This window comes from Oreochromis aureus, linkage group 7 (assembly GCF_013358895.1).
Source record: "Oreochromis aureus strain Israel breed Guangdong linkage group 7, ZZ_aureus, whole genome shotgun sequence".
Classification (NCBI taxonomy): Eukaryota; Metazoa; Chordata; class Actinopteri; order Cichliformes; family Cichlidae; genus Oreochromis; species Oreochromis aureus.
The window spans coordinates 27,437,090-27,462,755 of NC_052948.1; the positions used below are offsets into that span (position 1 = coordinate 27,437,090).

General features: G+C 40.0%; 1 protein-coding gene across 3 annotated transcripts in view; it reads right to left on the bottom strand.

The window, feature by feature from the left end:
* Window positions 1–25,666, bottom strand: part of cadps2 (Ca++-dependent secretion activator 2) — a 142,297-nt gene that overhangs the window by 66,993 nt on the left and 49,638 nt on the right. For all 3 annotated transcript variants that reach the window (XM_039615160.1, XM_031742037.2, XM_039615161.1), the window contains exons 12-13: window positions 21,361–21,497; window positions 1,869–2,056 (exon numbers count right to left, since the gene is read on the bottom strand). In XM_039615160.1, the coding sequence (XP_039471094.1) occupies window positions 1,869–2,056; window positions 21,361–21,497 (325 nt within the window). The remainder of the gene's footprint in view (window positions 1–1,868; window positions 2,057–21,360; window positions 21,498–25,666) is intronic.

The following is a 25,666-nucleotide window of genomic DNA, read 5'->3' on the forward strand; positions in this document are numbered from 1 at the left end:
ACTATATAAAACCAAAACAAGGAAAAGTATATAAAGAGTGTTCTGGAAGTAAAGATGAAGGTGTGAAGTTGACTGTTGTCAGTGCATTAGCCCCACAAGTGGGATTAGTGGCAGAAAGTATTCCTGGTGGAAAGAGTGATGATTGGACAGACTTCAGTGGACATGTAGGTGAAGCGAACACAGGTGATGATTAGGTCTTGGGTTGGTATGGTGTTAAGGTGAGGAATGTGGAGGCAGATGAATTTTGCGAAAAGAACAGAAATGGCTGTGGTAGTGAGGGAAACTGCCAAGAAGATATGTAGTGTATCCTGTGGACGGAGGATAGAAGACAAAGCAAAGCTAAAGTGGGATAGTCGAAGAGATGAAGAAAGTAGACAAGACGCTTATTGAGTTGAACTTGAGGGTGAACATAAAGAAAGGAGTAAAGGACTTTTATTGACTGGTTAGACAGAGAGATCGAGCTAGAAAGGATGTGCAGCAGGTTATAGTGATTAAGGACTGAGATGGAAGTGTACTAACAAGAGAAGAGACTGTGCTGAGAAGATGGAAGGAGTACTTTGATGGGGGAGATGAATGAAGAGAATAAGAGAGAGAGAGCAGGATGGATGGAGAAAAAACAATGACTCAGGAGGCGAAGAGGGTATGTGAGGTGAAAGTAAGGGCAGCTATGAAGAGAATGAAAAGTGGAAAACCACTGAGAATATTCATGAATGCAATTAAGTAGGAGAGCATCTGAATGCTAGGGTGAGATGGAGGCAGCTGATCCACTGTGGTGAACCCTAAAAGGACTAGGTGAAAGAACAGGAAGAAAGATTAGTGCAACGCAAAAGAGTACGATTGCTTTAAGAAGTCATGAAATATGTATTTATATAGCTTTTCAGAGATAACAGTCACAAAGTGCCTTACAAAAGCTAATATAGAAAGGTATAATTAAACGGGAACACAAATATTATAATGGGGAAATTAAAAAGGAAAAGAAGCAAAAATAAAGCCAATATAAAAAATAAAAGAATAAGGGAAAAATACAGAAAGATGAATAAAAATGACCAAAACTGAGGTGCCTTTAACAATACTTAGAGGAAAAAACAGCAGCGTCTGTGATTTTAGCAAACAATTAAGAGGAAAAAAAGGATTTTTGTTCATATTCAACTACTGAAGCTCTCTAACAGCCATAAGGAATTGTGACTCTGGTTCATCAGGAGCAAAGATAAACATTGTGATATCATAAAACACACACACAAAGTTCACAAAGGGAGTTAGGGGTGGGGTGGATGTGCAGCTCCAGTTTGCTACCAACACACAGTGCTGGCATTGGTATACTTTAATCCCTGCAGTCCCAAAACCTAACATCTTAGCAAGCACCAGACTGCTTTAAACTGAATTATCTATTCCATATAAATATTTGGCATATCTGAAATTCCCAAATAGAAATCTTGAAGAACTGTAAGCTAAAACGCATGTTAGAGATTTGATTTTAAAGTTAACATCTTCTAGTTTCCTAAACTATGCTTATTTACCATGTGGGTAAAATAAAAGCTAGCCCTAACAATACCACTAAGTGATTTGCCACCAAGCGAGTGGATGTTAAGTGATCAACAATCACTTTATGCCAGACTACACTGGACATTTGTGTCTTCACATGAACATCTGTGCTGAGTGAGCATATCACAAATACATGAAAAAGACTTGCAGTCTGTTCACTGGGCTTATCTCAAACAGTGTTATTGCATATATTGCTTATTTTGTTTAACTGATTGGGTGTAAAAGATTTGTTACCGTCTATGCTCTTATTTAGACCTTTTTATTCTGTAGAAATGAGACAAAGATCTCCATGCCTGTGGAGTGCAGTTACTCTAATGATTAACTACCTGTTTCCGTGGACGTGGGAGGCGCAGAAGGCATAGCTGTAGTGTAGCAGCATTGGGTCGACGAGAGCATTGTTCTCCGAATAATCCATCAGCTCCTTCAGGTAGCTCAGATGGCGGTGGCAGCCTCGAACACCATACCGAGCACAGTACTCATCCAGGACAAACACCTGACCAGGACTGAACCAGCCCTAAAGATAAAATACACGCACACCAGACAGATAAGTTAAAATAAACCAACAACGATTGGCTGATAAAGTGCCAGACCTTAGTGATGTGTACGAGTTCAGTGTTATTTAGACTAATTTTGCCTTCTTGTTTGGAGAACTTCCACAGATTTTTTTCAAGTCACCTTACCAAGTCACTCATCTTATCAAACTTAACACCTGCTAGATGCACAGTTTAAAATGTTAAAGAAATGATTTTCAAAAACAACAAAAAACCCCACTGACTTCAAATAATACAGAGAAATACTTTGAGAAACATGATTGAAATGACTTCTCATATTTTATATTTTAGATATAGATAATTATAGATAATTTTTTGGGCAGTTGTGGTGTCTGATGATGACTCAGCTGATGCTTCTGCTACTTTAGGCTTACCTGCAGTTTTTCACAAACCTGTCCATGCCTTACTAGCAGTGTAGAACAATGCATTAGTTTACTTTTATTTTTCCTCCTTGCACGTCCCTTTATAAAACTTTTTAAATTAATCTATAGACTTTATTATCATTTCAGTGCTTTTCAATCGTAAAACAATAAATTGATGTTTAATTCTTGTAAATATTCTTTGTTTAACAAACATGAGTGTTGGGATCCTTATAGCCAAAATGCATGACTAACAATAGATCATTTATGTGAATGATTTTATTGCTTTAAGAAATACAAACCTATAACCTATGACTTAAGAGAAAAACAGTTTGTTCCAAAGTTTAGTCATGGCTGAACAGCCTCTTCACAAATTCCTGTAACTGTGGGAGATGCAAAACAAAATGCCACAATTAGGCGCTACAAACTCAAAAATACTACAATTAAAATCCAGTCTAAAGGTTAACTCTTCTATTATTAATTCTCTGCTAGAATTTAAAAAGAAAAAAAGCAGGAGAAAGGTGTGGAACAACTGGAACATCTTGAGATGTTCATTAGCTCAGTCATCTCGCACATAATCACTAAATTAGGCATGAAGCTTACAACAGTAATTAGGATTCCTAACAGAAGGAACATTAACAAATTAGCGCCTCTAGTGAGCTGACAGTTACCCCCCCCAACACACACACACACACACACACACACACACACACACACACACACACACACACACACACACACACACACACACACACACACACACACACACACACACACACACACACACACACACACACACACACACACACAGAGCTCTTCGCCAGGCAACAAGCAACTCGGGAGAGAAGACAACCAGGAGAGAAACAGTTTCACCTTTAACACAGGTTGCGTCTGTACTGGATTACCTGTCATTTGAAAGTCAAAAGAGTCCGTTTGTATAGCAAAATGACAGTGGGTAGATCAAATGTTTCTTTTAATAAAATAAAGTGATATTGTCTAAAATTCAAATACATGAAATTGTAAAGTGAAGGTTGTTCTTTTGTTTGATTGTTCTGCTGTGAAATAGTTTTTCTTCCAGCACAGCCACTTTAGGATATAAAATGTTACAGAAATGTCATGACTTTATTCTTTGATTTCAAAGACACTTTGAAACTAGGCGAGAGATCACTGGTTGAAATACACTAAATCTTTTGTGAATTAAGAATAATGGCATTCGTACCTTGATGATTCTGTAACTCACTTGGGAAGAATACTGTTTTCAATGTTCATTTAAAAAAGAAAAAGGTTCCAATCTGTGTTGAGTTTGCGTATTTGCATATTGTTGTGATTAAGCTGAAAGAGGCAAAGAATTATGCTGACATTCAGTGTTAAGACGTGACTGATCTTGAAAGAAAAATCAAGAAGAATGAGAAAAGGCATAAATTAATGGTCTTCCAAAGACATTTTTTACTGGGAACACTGATGGTGGACTGCTCTGCTAAACCCTGTTATATTCAAAGATAACACATTCAAAAAGGTATGTATTTAAGTATGTTGAGTATGTACACAAACGTCAACCGTTCCAGAACTTCTGGCCACCACATGCAGCCATTTATTCGTCAAGTCTTCGGAATAATGTTCAAAGAATACACAGTGTCTAAGTGGGTGCTTGGTCACTAAGGTTGAAGCCACTAGGCAGTACCTTCAACAAGGCCAAACAGAGTACTTTCAGTAGGGAAGCGTTGATCCTATTTGTCTGATCCATTCATTTCAGTTCTACATTTTTCCTGTTTATGTCACCATGCAACAGCAGCAGGTAAGTAGCATGAAGGATGCTTAAAGGGTCAGCAGTTTGGACATACTACACCAACAGCTTCTACATGGTTTTATCTTGTAACCGGTATGGAATTTAGAGTAGTGAGAATGAATATGAGGTAACCTCTCCTGCTAGGTGCTAGATGTGAGAACGGGCAACTTCTACACCACTACTGCTCACAGTGAGCCTCCTAAAAGTATTGGTTGAACCTAAATTTGAAAATTCACTTTGAACACTATTCAATTCATAAACCACAAAAAAGAAGGATTTTTTTTTTTTACATTTCTCCAAAAGAAGATGCAAGAAATTATTTATGTTGACTTAAAAAAAAAATCTGCTTGAAAGATCATTTAAGGATTTGAAATGAAAACTACTTCCAATTTTTTATTCAGAGTCTAAGTGACATGCTGTTTCTTGTCAGGTTTAACTGGACCTGGCAGAGCCCCCTCACCCCCAACCCACCCACCCAAACTCTCAGTTTGTTTGTCACTTCTTCAATTTCTTCATTTTTCTTTCCGTCTGTGGACTTGAGCTATTAATATCGCACCACGGAAGGAGAGAGAGAGGGTCTTGTCGGCAGGCGTTAAGCGACAAGATGTTCCTCTGTGACAAACAGATGGCACACTCCAGTCTTGGCACTAACAGCTCAATTAGCAGCTAACGAGCCGACTGCCTTGTTAGCTCCATCAGCCGTGGCTGCCTATCTCCATGTCAGAGCGCCAACGTCCGCCACCCCCTCTGAGGGATGACATGACCCATGAGGAGTCAAAGCAGTGTGGCAGCTCTGAAGTAGCGAACAGCTTGGCTTTTCATCACCTTACTACAGATGGAAAGCTGAGAGTAAAATGCTAAGGATTTTTTACCTCAGGGTCTTGCTGACTTCTTTTTGGCCAGTTAGGCCATTTTTTAGTCCAAGAATTCTTCTGACCCCACCAGACAGAGTAGTCACTTCATCATGCAGATTTACATGGCATATGCAGAATTACATGCTCTACGTAGTCTTCATCAAAAATATCACTGTCTTTGTCTCACTGGGAATCCAAAACAAAGGCAAGACATGGCTGGTGTTTAAGCACTACTGTTTAGTTTCTTTAACCTGTAGATATGCTTGTGGATGCCTATCAACAGCAAAGTGAAGCTGAAATGACAGCAGATCAGCCAAACAGTCCCAATAGAAGGTGTACAAGAAAAAACAAGAAGAGTCTTTACATACTGGATTTATTAGTTTTAGTGATTCTTCTCATAATTATTGACATGCTACTTGAGGCCCGTACCACGAAGTTAGTTCAGCATACCCATGGTATCATTCGTTAATATGGATTCACTTACCCTAACAGTGGCAACCGGTCACATGAAGCTGGCTATCAGCTCACTAACTTTACCGAGGGTTTCCCCTGTACGTTCACATAAAAGGGGTGAAGTTGGCAGAAATGACTAATCACAATTATGAATAAATGTACTGGCATTAGAGTGACTGATTTTACAAAGGAAGATGAAACTATACTATGGGGAAATATCTGAAGAGGTTAAACAAGTAATATGACCATAGAAAGATAACTGCTGGAGACCAAGCAGATGTGTGTGAGAGGAAAAGAGAAAAGCACTGTAGAGTAACATAGCATTAAAAGTTTGCACTATAAGGGCTTTGGTCAGTAAGACTGGAAAACAGCTACTATATTAATAAAGTTTAGTCTATCTGAAGCCTGGAAAGAAAGCCAAATTACAGTCTGTATTTTTGTTAACTGCCTTATCAATATCACAATACTATCGCTTAGACATCTGATAGATTTTAATCAAGGATTTCATTAAATTAATGTTTAAAGGACAGTTTTAGTTTTTATTCTCTCAGCTGCACGCTCAGTGGTGTTTAATAGTTTGACAGTAAAGAATAAATATATAAACAGAACACAGGTTTAGTCTATGTGGAAATTTGATACAAGGTCAGCATGTCACAGTGTAGGTATACTGCTTTAAGATCATATATTATTGCTCACAGAACACTAAAATTGTTCCTGGGTGAGAGAGGACAAAGGGCGATTCTGACAGGAAAAAAAATAATAGTAGAAAAATTTTTAAAATCCACGTCTCCCTGCCTGAGACAGGATCACCTGGTGCCTTAACCAACTAGCTATAGTCAGACTCACCACAGTGCACAGTCTGCAACCAGTTTCCTGGAGACGTGTTGGACTCTGTTCAACTCAGGATTTGCCGTAGGTGAGAGGGAGCAGGCAGGGGTAGATATATTTGTACGCTACATGCACACTGGGGTTTTCCTTGGTGGATGAGAGGGTTGCTTCCCTGCGCCTCCGGGTCAGGAAATGGGTCCCTAATGTCGTTTGTGCCTATATGCGCAAGTAACCAGACTTCATAGAGTCACTGATGGAAAAATTTGGGCGAAGTTAGACATTCCACCACATGTCTCGAGGTTTAAAAAGTGTCCACTTCCTCACACATAACTAATGGCAGATTTAATGCAGCATTAACTGAAGCTGAATTTCTGAGAGGACTGAAAATTATAAGAGTATTCTGGGGCAATGCTCGTGAACTGCCTGTAATATTGTTTCCAGTTTCTACTTGATATCTCAGTTTGTGTGCTATCAGTGACACAGCTGATATCCACAAAATAAAATAAAAGTTTAATTTAAATTTTTTTTTAAAAGCAAAGCTACATATTTAAATCATATATTTAAATCAAATGATGACAATCTGGCTGTCAGGATCTGGGCAGACTGTTCGTGTTTTTGTGTCTTCTGCTGCAGGTGATTTGGTGTGCAGACACCCTGGGGTCCGAGTACTAATTTCTGGAAATCACTTAGGGGAGCATTTTTCCACACACACATAAAGAAAGAGTTAGCTTCCAGGGGAGAAGCCAAAGATCTTGAGGCATTAATTGCTCAGTAACAAAGCTTTCTCAAATTTGGTCACTTTTATAGCAGGAATGAATCCAGACCTGGGCGCAGGCCCCCCGCCCCCCACCTCCAGTGGGCTGTATGTTCCCTTGTCTAACCGTGCCAATTTTGGCTGGCAGCCTAGAAGAGGTCAGATAATGTTGCTCCTGAAGGATTAATGTTGACGGCCAACTCTGGAGTATGTCCTGTGGTGGCTTTAGTTCAGGTGGTAGAGCAGGTCACCTACTAATCGGAATGTTGGTGGTTTGTGATCCCCATCTTCTCTAGTCTGCATGCCAAATATCGTTGGGCAAGATATGAACCCCAACTTCCTTTTTGATGGCTGTAATTCACACACTACGAATGTTAGATAGAAGCACTTACATAGAACGAGGATAGAAAAAAGTGCTTGTGTCACTGGGTGAATGAGGCAAGTTGTGTAAAACGCTTTGAGTGCTCAGAGTAGTAAAGCAATATGTAAGAACCAGCCCATTTAAGATTTTTCCATTATGTGCAAGCAATAAGTCAGGAACACAACCATCTGCCAGTTAGCTCAAGTCATCTTTGGTCCCAGACTCACCAGAGCTGTGCATTTCATGCCACTACCCAAGCTACCCTCAGCATTGTAAACAGCTAAAAGGTTAACCAATCATGTGTTCAGTTTCTATGGCATCCCTAGTGAAATTTTTGGTACTTTGATTTTTTTTTTTCAAGCAGTCAGGTTACAAAGTATTCTAAATTATTCTTAATGAGGAATTAGTAAAAAAATTACATGTGCAGTACTTCATACAGCTTACATCCTTTTAGAGAAATATTATGCAGAATTAACATTCACTTTAGTTCAGTTCAATTCAGTTCAACTCAAATCACAAAAACAATTGCCTTAACCATCATATGACCCCCTATGAGCAAGTGCTTTTGTGACAGCGGGAAGGAAAAACATCCTTTTAACAGGAATAAACCTCCAGCAGAACCAGGCTCAGGGAGGGATGGCCATCTGCCACAGTAAGTTGGGAATTACGGGAGGAAGTCAGGACAAAGCCATGCTGTGGAAGAGAGCCACTGATTAATAATAACAAATGATTAAATGTAGAGTAGTGTATAAACCCACTTTCTGGAAATAAAAGATTAACATAACCACTATCACCTACACATTACAAATCCTTATGATAATATTTTTGATGCTGCCATGTTTTGTTTTGTTTTTATAACCAAAAGTGAACACTTCGAGACTTGACGGTAGAATTCTAAGTTACCAGCTAATGCTAACTAGCTTTGGTAGCAAGCTATATTCATAAACTTTACATGGTACAGTGCACAGAAACACATACCTGATTGGTAGATGGACTGGTCCTTATATGGCACTTTTCTACTCTAACTGAGCACTCAAAGTGGTTTTATACAACTTCCCTCATTCACCCATTCTCACAAGAATGTTTTTCCAGGCTTTTCCTATGTAAGTGTTTTCAATCTAATATTCTCACAGATTCATAATTCATTTGTTTGCAGTTACAAGCAGAACTGAATCTGACTTTTTCCCAAGCTTGCCACATCCTTAATAAAAATAATCTGACCATCTCCAGGTTTGCCTTCTGGGTCCAACTTTAATTCCGCCATGACATTATCAATTTGTTAGTAAGGGAAATTGTGTTGGAAAGAATATACAACATATCTGGGTTATTGAAATAAATGGAAATGTACTAAAAAGTGAAAAGAATATGTTGAGGAGTTGGAAGGAGTACTTTTAACAAGCTTGTGAATTTAAATAAACAGAGAGAGAAAAGAACCAATGGAAAACAGTAAATCATGAAGTGCAGAGGATTAGTAAAGAGGAACTGAGGGCAGCTGTGAAGAGAATGAAATTGGAAGGCAGTTAGTCCAGATGACAAACCCATGGAGCAGATAAGCAGAGACAAGCCCTCCAGGGCCTACCAGAGGTTTATCCAAAATGCTCATGCACCTGAAAGGAGAAGTCTCTAAAAAAATCCACCTGTAATAAGTTGAGCCGTGTTTTGCAAAGATTGCGGAAATGACGAAGTGCTTTTAGCATTCCAAAAGTGCCCCATTTTCATCTCTCGCTCATCAATGCCATCTTGTTCTGTTAGCACACTTCTCATCAGGGTGTCCTGGTTCCTCAACACCTGACGTCGACCTTGTTAATCCAGGCAAGGTTCGAGTCAGTATGGATTCATATTTATGTCTCTTGCTCATGTCTGAGGTAGGCTTGGCAGCAGTGCTTAGTGACATAATTGTCTTCAAGGTGAACAGCCACAAGTAGCAGTACTCTCATGGAGGAGGAGACTGTAAAAGGGTGCAATAAAGCCAGACACTCCTTATCCCCAGAAGGGACCAGTCCCATCCAACTATAAACTGCCTCAGTACCACATGGAAGCTCCTATCAGGCATCATAGCAGCTAAGATGAACAGGAACATGGTTCAATACATGAGCAGGGCACATAAAAGGAATTGGGATGAATACCAGAGGAGAAAAACACCAGCTACTGGTAGACAGAGCAGTCGCTCGAGACTGCAAGACCAGATTGACCAACATGTGCACTGCCTGGATTGTCTAAAAGAAGGCCTATGACTCGATGCCCCACACCTGGACCCTGAAATGCCTGGAACTGTACAAGATCAACAGGACCCTAAGAACCTTAATCAGGAACTTAATCGGGATGTGGTGTACAACACTCACCCTTAAGCCAACTTGGCTTGAACCCAACTTGAAGGCCATATTACAAGTCACCAACAAGTGTGGGATCTACCAATTAGATGCACTATCCCCACTGCTGTTCTGCGTAGGCCTGAACCCCCTCAGTGAGATCACTGACAAGACTGGCTATGGATATTGACTACAGAATGGAGCAATTGTCAGGCACTTCCTCTACATGGGTGACATCAAGCTGTTTGCCAAGAATGACCAAGACATCGATTCACTGATCCGCACCACTAATATTACAGCTTCTGTATTACAATCTGTAGTCTGGTATCAAAGATTTCATATGTCCCTCATCCTATATATGTATATATATCATATATATATATATATATATATATATATATATATATATATATATATATATATATATATATATATATATATATATATATATATATATATATATATATATATATATATATATATATATATATATATATATATATATATATATATATATATATATATATATATATATATATATATATATATATATATATATATATATATATATATATATATATATATATATATATATATATATATATATATATATATATATATATATATATATATATATATATATATATATATATATATATATATATATATATATATACACATATATATATATATATATACACAAGGGCAAGAGATGAAAACAGGCGTTGTTGGAATGCTACTACGCAAGTAACCCTGGCGGAAGGGGTTACATGAATAGGATGAGGGGCCTATGGATTCTTCGATACCCAACATCCACAATGACGGCGAAACAACTAGTAGCTCAGTGTTCCAACATTCGAAAGAAGGACTGCTATCACAGCTAGAGATTGACGAGGTACAACATAAATGCTACGGCAAGGAGGAGTCAGGATGCCAGGTCAGGGGAGATATCATCATCACCCCACCCGAGATTGGGTACATAGCCCCAAGTGCGATAGGAGAAGGATCGTTGAGTGCGAGAGGAACTGACCTGAAAGATAGGATCATGGCCAAGCTTGAAACCTGGATCCCCCGTAGCCGGTTACCAAGATTACGTGAAGTACCCTCAGAAGGTCTGCTAGATGATGTTAATGCAGCACCACGGATGATACCTACAACCACGATTACCGACACTAACAAGCTGATCTACACCACGGCAGCAGTGATCAGTGAGATGCTTGGCTACAAGTTGAACAGCCACAGGGGCAGTACCCTCCATGGAGAAGGAGGCTAGAGGGCAAGATCAAAGTAGCACGGAGGGAGGTTAGCCAACTAACGGAGTTGCAGAAAGGCGCGACAAAGAAGGTGCATAAGAAATACAGCAAGCTGTCCATACCTGAGGCCTTGGAAACTGCCAAGCAAAGACTCACAGCCTTGGCCAGCCGCTTGAGGAGGTACACCAGAGAGATAGAAGGCAGGAGAATAAACCAGCTGTTCTCCACAGAACCAGCAAAGGTGTACTCTCAGTGGCAAGGGAACAATAATAACAGAACAGCACCACCAAGGCTGGAGACGGAGCAATACTGGAAGAGCATATGGGAGAAGGACGCAACCCATAACGGCAATGCTCAGTGGCTAGTGGATCTGAGGGCAGACCACAGCAACCTCCTGAACAGGGTCCAGTAACCATCACAGTGGCAGATATCCAAGAAAGGGTCTCCAGTATGAAGAGTTGGACAGCACCAGAGCCCGACATGGTTCACGCCTACTGGCTGAAGAAGCTGACTGCACTCCACGAGCGCCTGGCAGCACAAATGAACCAGCTGCTAGTTAACGAGAGACACCGGAATGGCTAACTGAAGGTCGGACGGTCCTGATCCCCAAGGACCCCAAGAAGGGACCGGTCCCATCCAACTACCGACCAATAACCTGCCTCAGTACTACATGGAAGCTCCTGTCAGGCATCATATCGGCTAAGATGAACGGGCACATGGGTCAATACATGAGCGGGCACAGAAAGGGATTGGCAAGAATACCAGAGGCGCAAAACACCAGCTACTGGTAGACAGAACAGTCAGCCGAGACTGCAAGACCAGACTGACCAACCTGTGCACAGCCTGGATTGATTACAAGAAGGCCTATGACTCAATGCCCCACAGCTGGATACTGGAATGCCTAGAATTGTACAAGATCAACAGGACCCTAAGAGCCTTCATCAGGAACTCAATGGGGATGTGGCGCACAACACTAGAGGCCAACTCCAAGCCCATAGCACAAGTCACCATCAAGTGCGGGATCTACCAAGGAGATGCTCTGTCCCCACTGCTGTTCTGCATAGGCCTGAACCCCTCAGTGAGATCATTAACAAGACTGGCTACGGATACCGACTACGAAACGGAGCAGTTGTCAGCCACCTCCTGTACATGGATGACATCAAGCTGTATGCCAAGAGTGAACGAGACATCGATTCACTGATCCACACTACCAGGTTATACAGCAATGACATCGGGATGTCATTCGGGCTGGAGAAGTGTAGTCGGATGGTAACAAAGAGAGGAAAGGTAGTCAGAACTGAGGGGATCGAACTACCAGAAGGCAACATTGCAGACATAGAGGACAGTTACAAGTACCTGGGGATCCCGCAGGCGAATGGGAACCATGAAGAGGCCGCTAGAAAAGCTGCAACCACCAAGTACCTGCAGAGGGTCAGGCAAGTCCTGAGGAGTCAGCTGAACGGTAAGAACAAGATCCGGGCCATCAACACCCACGCCCTGCCTGTGATCAGGTACCCTGCTGGGGTAATAGGCTGGCCAAAGAAGGAGATAGAAGCCACTGACATAAAGACAAGAAAGCTCCTTACCATGCATGGAGGGTTTCACCCCAAGTCCAGCACCCTGAGGCTGTACGCTAAGCGGAAGGAAGGGGCCGAGGACTGGTCAGTGTCAGCACCACAGTCCAGGATGAGACAACGAACATCCAAGAATACATTGGGAAGATGGCCCCAACTGACCGAGTGCTCAGTGAATACCTCAGGCAGCAGAAACCCAAGAAAGAGGAGGAGACGAGGAACCATCATGGAAGGACAGGCCCCTGCACGGTATGTACCACCGGCAGATAGAGGAGGTGGCTGATATCCAGAAATCCTACCAGTGGCTGGACAAAGCTGGACTGAAAGACAGCACAGAGGCACTAATCATGGCAGCACAAGAACAAGCTCTGAGTACAAGATCCATAGAGGCTGGGGTCTATCACACCAGGCAAGACCCCAGGTGCAGGCTGTGTAAAGATGCCCCAGAGACAATCCAGCACATAACAGCAGGGTGCAAGATGCTAGCAGGCAAGGCATACATGGAACGCCATAACCAAGTGGCCGGCATAGTGTACAGGAACATCTGTGCCGAGTATAACCTGGAAGTCCCGAGGTCAAAATGGGAGATGCCCCAAGGGTGATGGAGAATGACCGAGCTAAGATCCTGTGGGACTTCCAGATGCAGACGGACAAAATGGTGGTGGCTAACCAACCGGACATAGTGGTGGTAGACAAACAGAAGAAGACGGCTGTAGTGATAGATGTAGCGGTTCGAATGACAGCAATATCAGGAAGAAGGAACACGAGAAGCTGGAGAAATACCAAGGGCTCAGAGAAGAGCTCGAGAGGATGTGGAGGGTGAAGGTAACGGTGGTCCCCGTGGTAATCGGAGCACTAGGTGCGGTGACTCCCAAGCTAGGCGAGTGGCTCCAGCAGATCCCGGGAACAACATCGGAGATCTCTGTCCAGAAGAGCGCAGTCCTGGGAACAGCTAAGATACTGCGCAGGACCCTCAAGCTCCCAGGCCTCTGGTAGAGGACCCGAGCTTGAAGGATAAAACCGCCCGCAGGGGCGTGCTGGGTGTGTTATATATATCTCTCTCTATATATCTCTCTCTCTCTCTCTCTCTCTCTCTCTCTCTCTCTCTCTCTCTCTCTCTCTCTATATATATATATATATATATATATATATATAAACACACATACACACACACACATATATATACACATATATAAATACATACAGTGGCTTGCAAAAGTTTTCGGCCCCTTTAAACTTGTCCACATTTTGTCACATTACAGCCACAAACATGAATCAATGTTATTGGAACACCAATCAATCAATCAATCAAAGCTTTATTCGTCACATGCAGGTTGCCCTGCAGTGAAATGGGACCCACGTGAAAGACCAATACAAAGTGGTGTACACGTGAGAAGTGGAACGAAAATCATACATGATTCCAAACATTTTTTACAAATAAATAACTGAAAAGTGGGGTGTGCGTAATTATTCAGCCCCCTGAGTCAATACTTTGTAGAACCACGTTTTGCTGCAATTACAGCTGCCAGTCTTTTAGGGTATGTCTCTACCAGCTTTGCACATCTAGAGACTGAAATCCTTGCCCATTCTTCTTTGCAAAACAGCTCCAGCTCAGTCAGATTAGATGGACAGCGTTTGTGAACAGCAGTTTTCAGATCTTGCCACAATTGTGGAAGAGAGCCAGAGATTATTAATAAAAATAATTAAATGCAGAGACGTATATAAACACAGTGAGTGAAAAAAGTGACTGAAGAAGAAACACTGAATGGATCATGGGAACCCCCCAGCAGCCTAGACCTAATGCAGTATAACAAAGGGAGGATTCAGGGTCATCTGATCCAGCGCTAACTATATGCTTTATTAAAACGGAACGTTTTAGGTCTAATATTAAAAGTTGAGATAGTGTCCATTTCCCGAAACCAAACTGGAAGCTGGTTCCACAGAAGAGGGGTCTGAAAACTGAAGGCTCTGCCTCCCATTCTATTTTTAAATACTCTAGGAACAACAAGTAAGCCGGCAGTGCGAGAGTGAAGTGCTCTAATAGGGTGATGTGGTACTATAAGGTCATTAAGATAAGATTGGGCCTGATTATTCAAGACTTTGTATGTGAGGAGCAGGATTTTAAATTCAATTCTGGATTTAACAGGAAGCCAATGAAGGGAAGCCAATATAGGAGAAATATGCTCTCAGTTTCTAGTCCCTGTCAGTACTCGTGCTTTGGATCAACCGAAAGCTTTTCAGGGACTTATTAGGATATCCTGATAATAATGAATTACAGTAGTCCAGCTTAGAAGTAATAAATGTAATTCAGTATAAAAGATTACATTAATACTGTCAGGTAGTGCAACTATACTCATATTTTTGCTCAACTAATATTTTAAATATTGTTGAAATATTCAGGGTGGCTGTAGCACCAATGACAGAGTAGGTGATTTACTAATTGCAAGGTTGGTGGTTTGATCCTTGGCTGCTCCAGTCTGCATGCCAAATATCCTTGGGCAAGAAACTAATCCGAAGTTGCTCATGAATGTCTGTGAATGTTAGATAGAAAGCACTTAAGCATAGAAAAAAATGAACATAAAGTATGGAAACATCAGTTTGGTGGTTCTGAAACATTTACTATCCCCAGTTACTGAATAGAATACAGTAATATCACCATACACTAAAAAAAAAAAAAATAAAAAGATTTATTTATGCAATAACTAGCAACAGTAATCCTTGGTTTGGTGTTTATATTGGTTTGGTTCTTATGCTGATCTACACTTGAATAAACAACAACTCTGTGCTACAGTATTTCACTCTAAGCAGTATTATCTGCTAATATTTGCTAATTACTAACATCCATGACAGTATATATGTCAGCTGAAAAGTTAATTAGTGTTATAGGTAATTTAAAAAAGTGTCACCATTATGAATGTATCCACTAGAGAGCTCTAGATGGAAAATAGACATGGTAAATCCCTCTGAACATTTTCCTACTTGGATTTTTTCCCAGGAGGGCTGGCAGTCTATCTCTCCATACAACACAATCTGGAGCCTGTTAGTTTTTCTTATGCAGATTCCTCTAATTAGTACAAATATAACTGAATAATTTGAATGCTTCAGAATTAAAGGAGCGAGAGTCTGGACCGTGTGCATGCATAGACCTAAGTAATTACATTAGAATCTATAATGATAGAAGCATAACACAAAGTTAATTTAGCAGCAGGATGCTCAGACAGGTTCAAAGGGAGGTGAGGACACCTGCGTCTTCATCCTCCAAAAGTATGGTGATGTGATACAAAGAGTTTTTAATGTCTAATGAGTAAACAATTTTTTTTAGAATTTAAGGTAAATTACTGCTCTTCAAATGTTGTCTAGTTCAGTGCTTACTTTTACGGGCCCCTTCATATATGACCCAATAAAGGGTTGGTGTGGGGGTGGGTGGTTATGGAAAAGCACAGCTGATGGTCAGATCCATCACCTCATGACAACATCAATTTTTGTTTTTGTTTGATTATAAAGATTTTGCAATAAATGTGGGTGACCCTAAAGCAAGCACAATACCCATGATAAAATACATATTTGTGTGTTTGTGTGACTTTTTGTACTACTTTGTGGTGGCTTGGTCTTCCTAAACCAGAGCTCTTTTCGAAGCTTTACTTAAAATATGGAATCCTAATTCCAAAATGAGGTTTTCAGATTCCACAGTGAAAAAATACATGATTTAAATGAGGGAGACAAGCTGCAAGAAATCCCTCCCAGGATGACAACTGTGTGCCCATCCCAGCAGAAGGAGTAGGGAGGCTCCAGATGGAGCCCTCACGACCAAAGGACAACAGCTCCAGAGAACCAGTGGCAACAGGCAGTTTACTCTGCCACAGCTCAGCCATCCCGTCATAAGCCAACAGCGATCCCCAGGTGCCAGAGAACTGCACCACTAAACGAACAGCGACCCTGGGACGCAGCCAGCCTGGCCCACGAGCCACCAAGCAACCACTGCCCTGGCAGGGTGCAGGAAACAAGAGTGTAGGAACACCCGCCCACTCGCCTTCCTACTCGTCAAAGTTGGAAGTGATCTGTTGGGTGCGTTTGTTGGTGTACGGCAGTGTGAAAAAGTGTTTGCCCCCTTCCTGATTTGCTATTGTTTTGTATGTTTGTCATACTTAAATATTTCAGATAATCAAAAATGTAAATATTAGATAAAGCTAACACAAAACACAAAATGCAGTTTCTAAATTAAGGTGTTTATGATTAAAGAGGTAAAAAATCCAAACCTACATGGCCCTGTGTGAAAAAGTGATTGCCTCCTACACCTAATAACTGGTTGGGCCACCCTTAGCAGCAACAACTGTAATCAAGCACTTGTGATAACTAGCAATGAGTGTCTTACAGCTCTGTTCAGGAATTTTGACCCATTCATCTTTGCAGAATTGTTGTAATTCAGCTACACTGGAGGGTTTTCAAGCATGAACCACCTTTGTAAGGTTATGCCACAGCATCTCAATCATATTCAGGTCAGGACTTTGGCTAGGCCACTCCAACGTTTTTCTTAAGCCATTTGGAGGAGGACCTGCTGGTGTGTTTTGGATCTGCTCCTGCATTTTCAGCTTGAGGTCACAAACAGCTGGCCGGACATTCTCCTTCAGGATGTTTTTGTACACAGAAGAATTCATGGTTCCATTTACCACATCAAGTCTTAAGTCTAGAGTCAGCAAAACAGCCCCAGACCAGCCTCATACCTAATACTACCACCACCATATTTTACTGTCGGTATAATGTTCCTTTTCTAAAATGCTGTGTTAGTTTTATGCCAGATGTAATTGTGAACACACATTCTAAAAAGTTAAACTTTTGTCTTGTCAGTCCACAGAGTACTTCCCCAAAGGTCTTTGGGATCATCAAGCTGCTTTCTGGAAGAACTGAGATGAACCTTTTGCTCAGCAATGGTTTTTGTCTTGGAACTGTGGAAGGGGCAAACACTTTTTCACACCACTGTATGTGTACGAAGTGAAAAAGATGGGTATGACTTTGTGTAAACTAGAAACTGCTATTAAAATTGACGGAATAGATGTGACATGAGCACCTGACTGTTGTTCAGTGCTCATCCACACGTCCACCCCAAACCCTTGATGTCCAACATGCAGATAAAATTAAGAGGCGGACAGCAGTGAAAGGGTGAGTGGGACCACTTCAGCACCCCCACCCCCCCACCACCCCACCCGACCCCAACCATCTTCTAGGTAATGCACCTGCTCCCAAAGGCTCATTGTTTATAGTGATGTGTCATGAGCTGTAATGACTACAGTGTAATTAAAAAGCAGGGGCAGGTCATCGCACAGCACGTCAAGCAAATTCATATAACTGGCCCAAACCACTGTGGCCCATGCAGCACAAGTCCCCCTGAGACCTTATGCATGTGAGTGGTGTGTTGTTTAAGTGAGTAGTGGGGAGGGGTGGGATACATATGACCAGGAGGTAGAGGAGTACCCTCAGAAGGAGAGAGCCATGCCAACAACTGACTCAGTAAGGACCCCTATTCCCCACACCTCACTGCAAAAAAAGAGGATCCAGGGCCCGCAATGACAACACCCTGGACCACCACCACGTCCTAACGCCAGTCATTTACTCAAAGGACAAGAAACTGGCCTAAGTTTAATTTTGCATTTTGCAAGAGTAGATATGGGAGCAGGTTTTAAAAGGCTCATTAAAAGCAATTTTACAGTGGAATTTTACAAGAAATTGTGATGCAGTCTTTTAAGGTCTGAAACTTTCAAATTAGGAAGTATTACTCAAACTGCACTTTTCATCAGTATTACTCATTTCATTTCTGGCCTAATTTCAAGTGTGTATGTGTTTTCATATTTTGAAATGTGTATGAGCTGAAGAAACCTAGGGATGTTAATGCCACTCCTGGAGAGACAAGACATTCAGTGATAATTCTGTGAATTTTAAAGGATAGAAGGAAGTTGTCATAAATAATATGAAGTTATCATGTCTCTTTCCACAGGCTGTCATATTCTGCAAGCAGATTCACGAATTTATCTGAATAAAATATTAAACTCCAATAACTGAGACAAAAATACTGCACATAAAGCAGGCAATTTGGGTCTCGGTGATCTTTTGCTTGTTTGAAAATCACTTGAATGTTTGGTTAAACACTCTGGATCAGCCTCCTGCTCATACTGGCTTTTATGATTATTTGATTAAAACTCCAACAAACACCTAGTTAGCCAGTTTACTGCACTTTTTAAACTTACAGCACCTACATACCACATCAGGGATGCTTGGGTTAAGGACATGCGAGTAGAGATATCGAACGCTTTATTGGCCAATGGGTTGAAGAAGATTAAAGACTGCTATTAATGTCAGATTACAACTTATGGTAAACTTGCAGTGTTAGGCTTTAGGCTTTGGCTATGTGAGATGATTGCATTTTCGTATATTGAAGAGGTTCGTTGGAGACGTTATGGTCTTGCTAACACTCATTTTAAATTGATCAAAATCTGGAGCTCTTTTCTCAATCATATTAACAGAATCAGCAATGTTTAACCCATTCGACTGCACTTTATCTTTATATGAAACTGAACCTCTGCCGGACCCTAAGTCCTTCTTGGACTTGTTCCCCACATCTTTTGGACTCTGAACTTTACTTTCTGTTGCCCTGTCTAACTTCACACAGAAGATGATTTTGTTCGAACTCCACAATTTCTTTCTTTTTGTTGTTGTTGTTGTTGTTGTTATTGTTGTTGTGATTGTCCTTTTATCTTGTGTGATTTGATGTAATTTTGAACTTAAAATCTTATAAATAACCTTTAAAAATAAAAGAAAAAGAAAATCACTTGAATTACTTTTTTAAAAAGATACTAAAAGATTGATTTCTTTTTTTTCTTAAGTTAAAACTGCCATTGGTATATTTTGTTAATGAACAACACTTTGGGGATTTGGATCAATGCTTCCCAACCACAACCGCACACACTATAAAAAACAAAAAAACAACAACAAAAACAAAAAAACATACACATACGGACTCGCTTATTTAGGCTTCACTTCACTGCTTTCTCCTCCTCCTCCATTGACTCAGAACAGCAGTTGTCCATGAGGGTCATGTTCCTATTTGGAAAGTATTGATTAGAGTGCTTATCCCCTTAATCAGTGTGAGAGAGCGCCCCAGGCTGAACACACACACACGCACTGAGCTCCTATATCTCTTTCATTCTTCAAACTGTTCTGAAAAGTTTTAGTTATTTTTGTTTTCATTCATTTTTTAAATATGCAGTGCTTCAACAATAATTTGGATAGAAACAGCAGAACCCTAATTAAAATTACATTTACAAGCTTTAAAATTCTTATTTTGTTGGAGCACTAATCCAAAACCAGCAGACATTTAAGCACAACTGAAGGCATCACAAATTATTCACGTTTGAAAAGATGACTATTTCCACCTAGGAGGTCCCTGGACTGGGGCCAGGCTGCATCTGTTGTTAAAATGCAACCCGTCACCATTATCTGAAGGTCACCGAGCATGACAAATTAGCTGAACGGCTTGTCTAGTGCTAAAATGAAGTTCAGTGACATCAGTGCGTACTGATTCATTGTTATAAAGCTTTTAATTCTTATTTTACCTTTTGTTAGGGAGAAGAAAAATTATATTAAGTTAATCTTTTTATCTCTTTTTATGTTTATTTCTTGTTCAAATAGTGTGTTATTCATTTTAGCCTCAAAATTGGCGAGGTGAGTGAATTTGGAGATCATGTTGTGAGTAAAAAATCCAAGGATTGTTTAAAGCATTAAACAACATTAAAAGTAGTTGTTGAATAATCTTTGGTCGGTTAATTAATAGACTGATTTCATTATTTAAGCGCTACATGTACAGAAATAAAGCTATGAATTATAACTATATTAAATATCTAACTGTATCCTAGCTATAAAAACAGACAAAAAAAATGTTACTAGATGCAGAAAAAATTTGTATATGTTGTAATTTTTCCACATACACATTAATCCATCCAACTATTCATTTCTTTGGCTTATCCATAAGGCAAAAGGCGCTGTACACTCTGGACAGCCTGTCACAGTATAGACATTATTATTATTATTTATCCAATAGTTGAAAGGCTGATTGTGATCAGAGTGTGTATGCAGATAGTTCTATAAAGAATGTATGGCAGCAATTAATAATTTACTGTGAACACAATTTACTGTGAATAGGTATTTGATGTTACTTACTAGTTTTTTAGAAATGATTCCAACTGAATGCCTTTTTAAAAACATGTCAAGTTTTGGAGCTCTTTGCATCAGTGTGTTGTTTTACTTTTTGTTTCTATTATTCTCACACTTCACCAGTGGGAACCTTTTTGTTTTGCAGCGTCCACCTTTTTCTGCTACCTGGGAAAATTAACTGGCAGTACCAGAAACCAAAAACAATCCTCTTATTGTTTTGGTTGCAGAGTCAAGCCATCACTATAGATTGAGAACCCAGAAGGTAAAATGTATATGTAGACAAATATTATCTACGTATTTAAGTACTTGTTGGCTATTTTTTTGGTGATTCATAAACTTTAATTAACCAACTAATTGTTTTAGCAAAACCATTACAAGTTCACTGCAAGTTCTTCTTTAACGGTTCTGTTTCATGAGGATTTTAAGCAGCTTACGTATTTTGGTATAGATGATAGAAGAAAGTTTGTGTGATGAATGAGCAGTATTGTGGATGGTCAATGAAGACGAATGATGAAAAGGTTCTTCTTCACATACCAGGCAGGAGAAGGAGTCGTTCATTCGATGCTGGAGTGTGTGTTTCTGTAAGATGGTGAACAGGGCAGCGTGGTCGAATTGACACGGAGACGCTGAGATCAACTTTTCCACTCCCTGACGCTGAGATGGATCAAGACCTGAAAAGAAAACACAGAGGTGGATGAAGGAAAGACACTTTGATGTGCACAACCCTGCCAAGAGTTTAAAAAAAAATTGAACTCGATAACTAGATGTGAACTGTAAAATCCATACTATGCTACTATAGTGTTTATTTTTCACAGCGGAGTCTGGATGAGGTTAGGGAAATGTGCTCTTTGGTCTGAAACTCAACAACAATTGAAACAATTAGTGATAAAGATATGAGAGATGTTGCAATCCTGAATATAAAACTATGGGATATTTCTCTAAAGATTAGTGATAATAATTACAGTAGTTGTCCCAACACTGCCCACAAAGAGCCATTTAACAACTGACTCAGGAAACATGACGTGATCATTAAACACTTGAAAGTAGGGTAGAAAAAAAAAACAGACAGGAAGATAGCAATAAATCAGTTATAACAGCAGCAGATCAGGCTTCATGTCTACATTCAAACATTGTGCAATGTGCCAAGTTTTACTGATGACAAAATGTGAGGTGCGTGACTAAACAGCTGATGGGACAAATGAGACTGACTTAAGAAACTTTGAGGAGGGAATGACAACAGACTTTGACTTCTGACAACAGTGTATGTGTTCAGTCAAATCATTGATCTTAATTGTATATAAGCCAGTAGGCCAGAAACTGTGAAGTACCATCAATAGCAATGAGTTTGTGCAGTCATGCTCAATCATGTTCAGTCACGTGTCTTCACTGGGTCAAGTCATATGTTTGAGAAAATGGAGTTTGCAAAATCACTGGGTCAAGGTTTGGTAACGTTATATCTGTACATTTGAGTTTACAGGAGACAGAAAGATTGGGAGATTTGGCCTCTGCAGGGTCCCAGTCCCAAGGTGTTTTCAGGCTGGATATACTAAAATCTCTCCAGTCCATTCTGAGGGTTTCTTCCCAGAGTTTAGAAATGAGCCCATCCTAAAAACGTTGAAGTAGAGGTGCCCAGGAAGAGCCGAACCACCTCATGTCTCGACTTAAAAGCTTCAGCTCCCACCACATCCCTTCTCCAAGTCTGAGCACAGTTGCTGCTCAATTCAACCACTTGTATCCACAGTCATATAATTTCAGTCATTTACCCGTGTTAATGACCATCAGTGAGTGCTGGAAAATACTCAAACCATGGCACTTAGAACATGGCAATGAGAGCAATCCACTATACATAAAAATGTGTCAGTCACTTTTATAATAATATGTAAATATTTAAAAAGCTACGGCTCAGGTGGTAAAGGGGCTTGCCACAAATTACAGTGTTATTAGTTTGATTACAGGTCCTACAGTATGCCCAAGACAAATCACTGATTCATCCTTTTATCCCATCATTGGCAGTGCTGTTGCCATAGACATAAAATGGATGAACAAGACAGACAATGAGAAGCACTTTGCGGAATTACTAAGGTTAAATGGATACTGCAGTTTCCAAACACAGTTATACATGAGAAACATGTTAAACATGAGAAAATATTAGAAAAAGGGGTTTTAAAGGGGTGATTAATAGGAAAAAAAAACAAAAAAATATTTTTACTAGAAATATGAAAAGTTTGATACAATACCACGGATCAATTCATGTTTATGTCACAATTTTGATCTTGGTATGAGAAATGCTGAAGTCCTAAAGTGTGTAAGGCAAAAAAAAAAAAAGTGACATAAAGACGCACAATATGGGAAAAATCAAGCAAATTGCAGTTTATTTCTTCTTATGAGTATTTTGGGGTGGCAGGTGTGTATGTGACTGTGTCAAAACAAACTGCAACAAATGTGGGACAAAGTCCAGGTATAAGAATAAAAAATAAATTTTAAAAATGCACACAATACATATCATTTAAACTGATTATTTCATTAACTTGGGTGTGTTCCTGGGATTTATTAATGATAACAGAGAAAGAAAACATTACAAGATTTTCATATTAGTACATTTGGAATAGCTAGTAATGAAGTCATTTTTATGCAGCGGCCCTGACAGTTCAGTTTGGATGTGCACTGCCTGAAGCTGCAGGCGATAATGAGGCTTTGGGGTCAGTGATGAAAGAATCAACAGAAAAATGAAAAAAAAAAATAAAAGAAGCCGAAGAGGCGCAGGGTGTCCCAGCCTGAGCAAACCTGGGTCATTTCCAGTCCTTTCAGGCCTTTCTGATAATGGCCCTGCCAAATGAAAAGCCTAACACTCTCCACTCTGCCTTTATTGTGGGAGTACATTTCAGGATGGGAAGCTTCTGACCGTGACACATGGCCCCACAAAAGACCACAGCTCACTGAGAATACTGGCGCTGTTTCCACGCCTGTGGCTCATGCCCAAGACAAGCTTTAGTGATCACTTTTATTATCGCTGTCATTTTGTTTTTTGTGTGGATGCAGAGAAGCCCATGAGGACTCTCAGGCATTTGTGCTTTTCATCCCCTCCTCATTTTCTTGTTGCCTTTGTCCAAAAGAGAAAAGAGAAAAACAAAAAAACAGGAGAAGTGAAATCTCCACAATCAACTTCCAATCAACGCTCCTCTGCTTTCTTTTTCCATCTTCTTTTCTTTTCATTCTTCCACTTTTCTGTCAGTTGACTGCCCTTCGGGTGTGATGGCCTGCTTTCTCTCTAATTCCGATGTAGGTCATTTTAAATTTGTTACCTCCATAACAGTGTACTGTCCTCAATGTAATTTAGAGAAAAGACAGGGAGTGAAGGAGATAGGACTCTAAAGAAAGCGAGACAAAGAGATATAGATTAGTACTGATAATAAGAGGAGGGAAAAGGAGGGGTAATATTGATTGGGAGACAGACGGCCGGAGGAGTGATGTTGATTTCTGTCAAGCCCAACTTTCAGCTATTATGTTCAGGGTGTGTGTGTGTGTGTGTGTGCACGTGTGAATGAGCAGAAAATATGGATCGATTTTCAGGCATTTTTTCTCGGCTATCTACAGGTTTTTCTGCTCTGGAAGTTTCTCATTAGCGTGATTACATGAGCATAATTTTCTGGTTTTGCTGAACATGACACACAAATGCACAAAAAAATGGTCAGTCAAAATCACAGATTCAATTGATTATTGTTAGGACTAGTTTCTGTTGGGAACACCAAACTATGACTAGTATTAGTAGCTACAAGCAACCTAAACCAAACATGCACAACCATTGTCCCAAAGATGTTGAACAAGATGTGGAACACTTTTACAAGTGTGTCCTGGGCAAGAATGACCGCTGTACAATCAGAAGTTTCATAAATGAATAAAACATAGATACACAAATCCATACACCAGTTAAGTACAGGCAAAATATAAAAAACAAACAAACAAAACAAAGAAGGAACCAACATTTTTATACTTCAGTGTTAATAAAGAATGAATACCTTCTTAAAACTAATTGAAACAAATAATATTCAGGAAAAACATTAGCAGCCTGAATTAACTGCATTCAAGACATTTAAAATTGCCTTAAATGTATTAAGTAAAACCGGTTCATTAAATTTTAGTTGATTCTGCAGCTGATTACAAGATGAAGAAGCTGCAAATTTGAATGCTCTTTTTCCAAATTCAGCACAAACCTCTGAGACAGAACTCTTAGGATCTAACACAATACCTTTTTTGATGGAGTCTGTAAATTAGATGCAAGCAAACCAAGAATAGCCTTATAAATACGAAAATACCAGTGGTTGAGTCTACACCATACTTTGGTTTGGACCAGTCCTCTATTTATCGTCTCCAGTTGGTCCAAAAACGCAGCTGCTTGTCTGCCAACTAGTACGAAATGGAGGGAGAATATAACCCAGTGTTGGCCTCTTTACACTGGCTTCCTATTCCTTACAAGACCCAAATTAAAATTTTATGTTTTGTTTTTAAACAGACAGGTTCTTCTTACCTATCTGAGCTCTATCAATGCATGCAAACAATGCAAACTAATGTTATTTATTCCAAGGTCTAAACCTAAATCTCACTGTGAAAGAACCATCTCTGTGGCAGGTTCCAGACTCCGGAATAGTCTACTGCCAAATATTAGATCTGCACAAACACTAGAATATTTTAAATCTCTACTGGCCAATTACAGCATGCAGCCCTACTCTGAAAGAACGTAAATGTAAACACTGTCTGTGAAGCTGGATTTAAGAAATAAGTGTTTAAAGTTAAAGCTTTTATAACAGTTTAAGGCCATCTTGTGTCAGCACATCCAACCAAT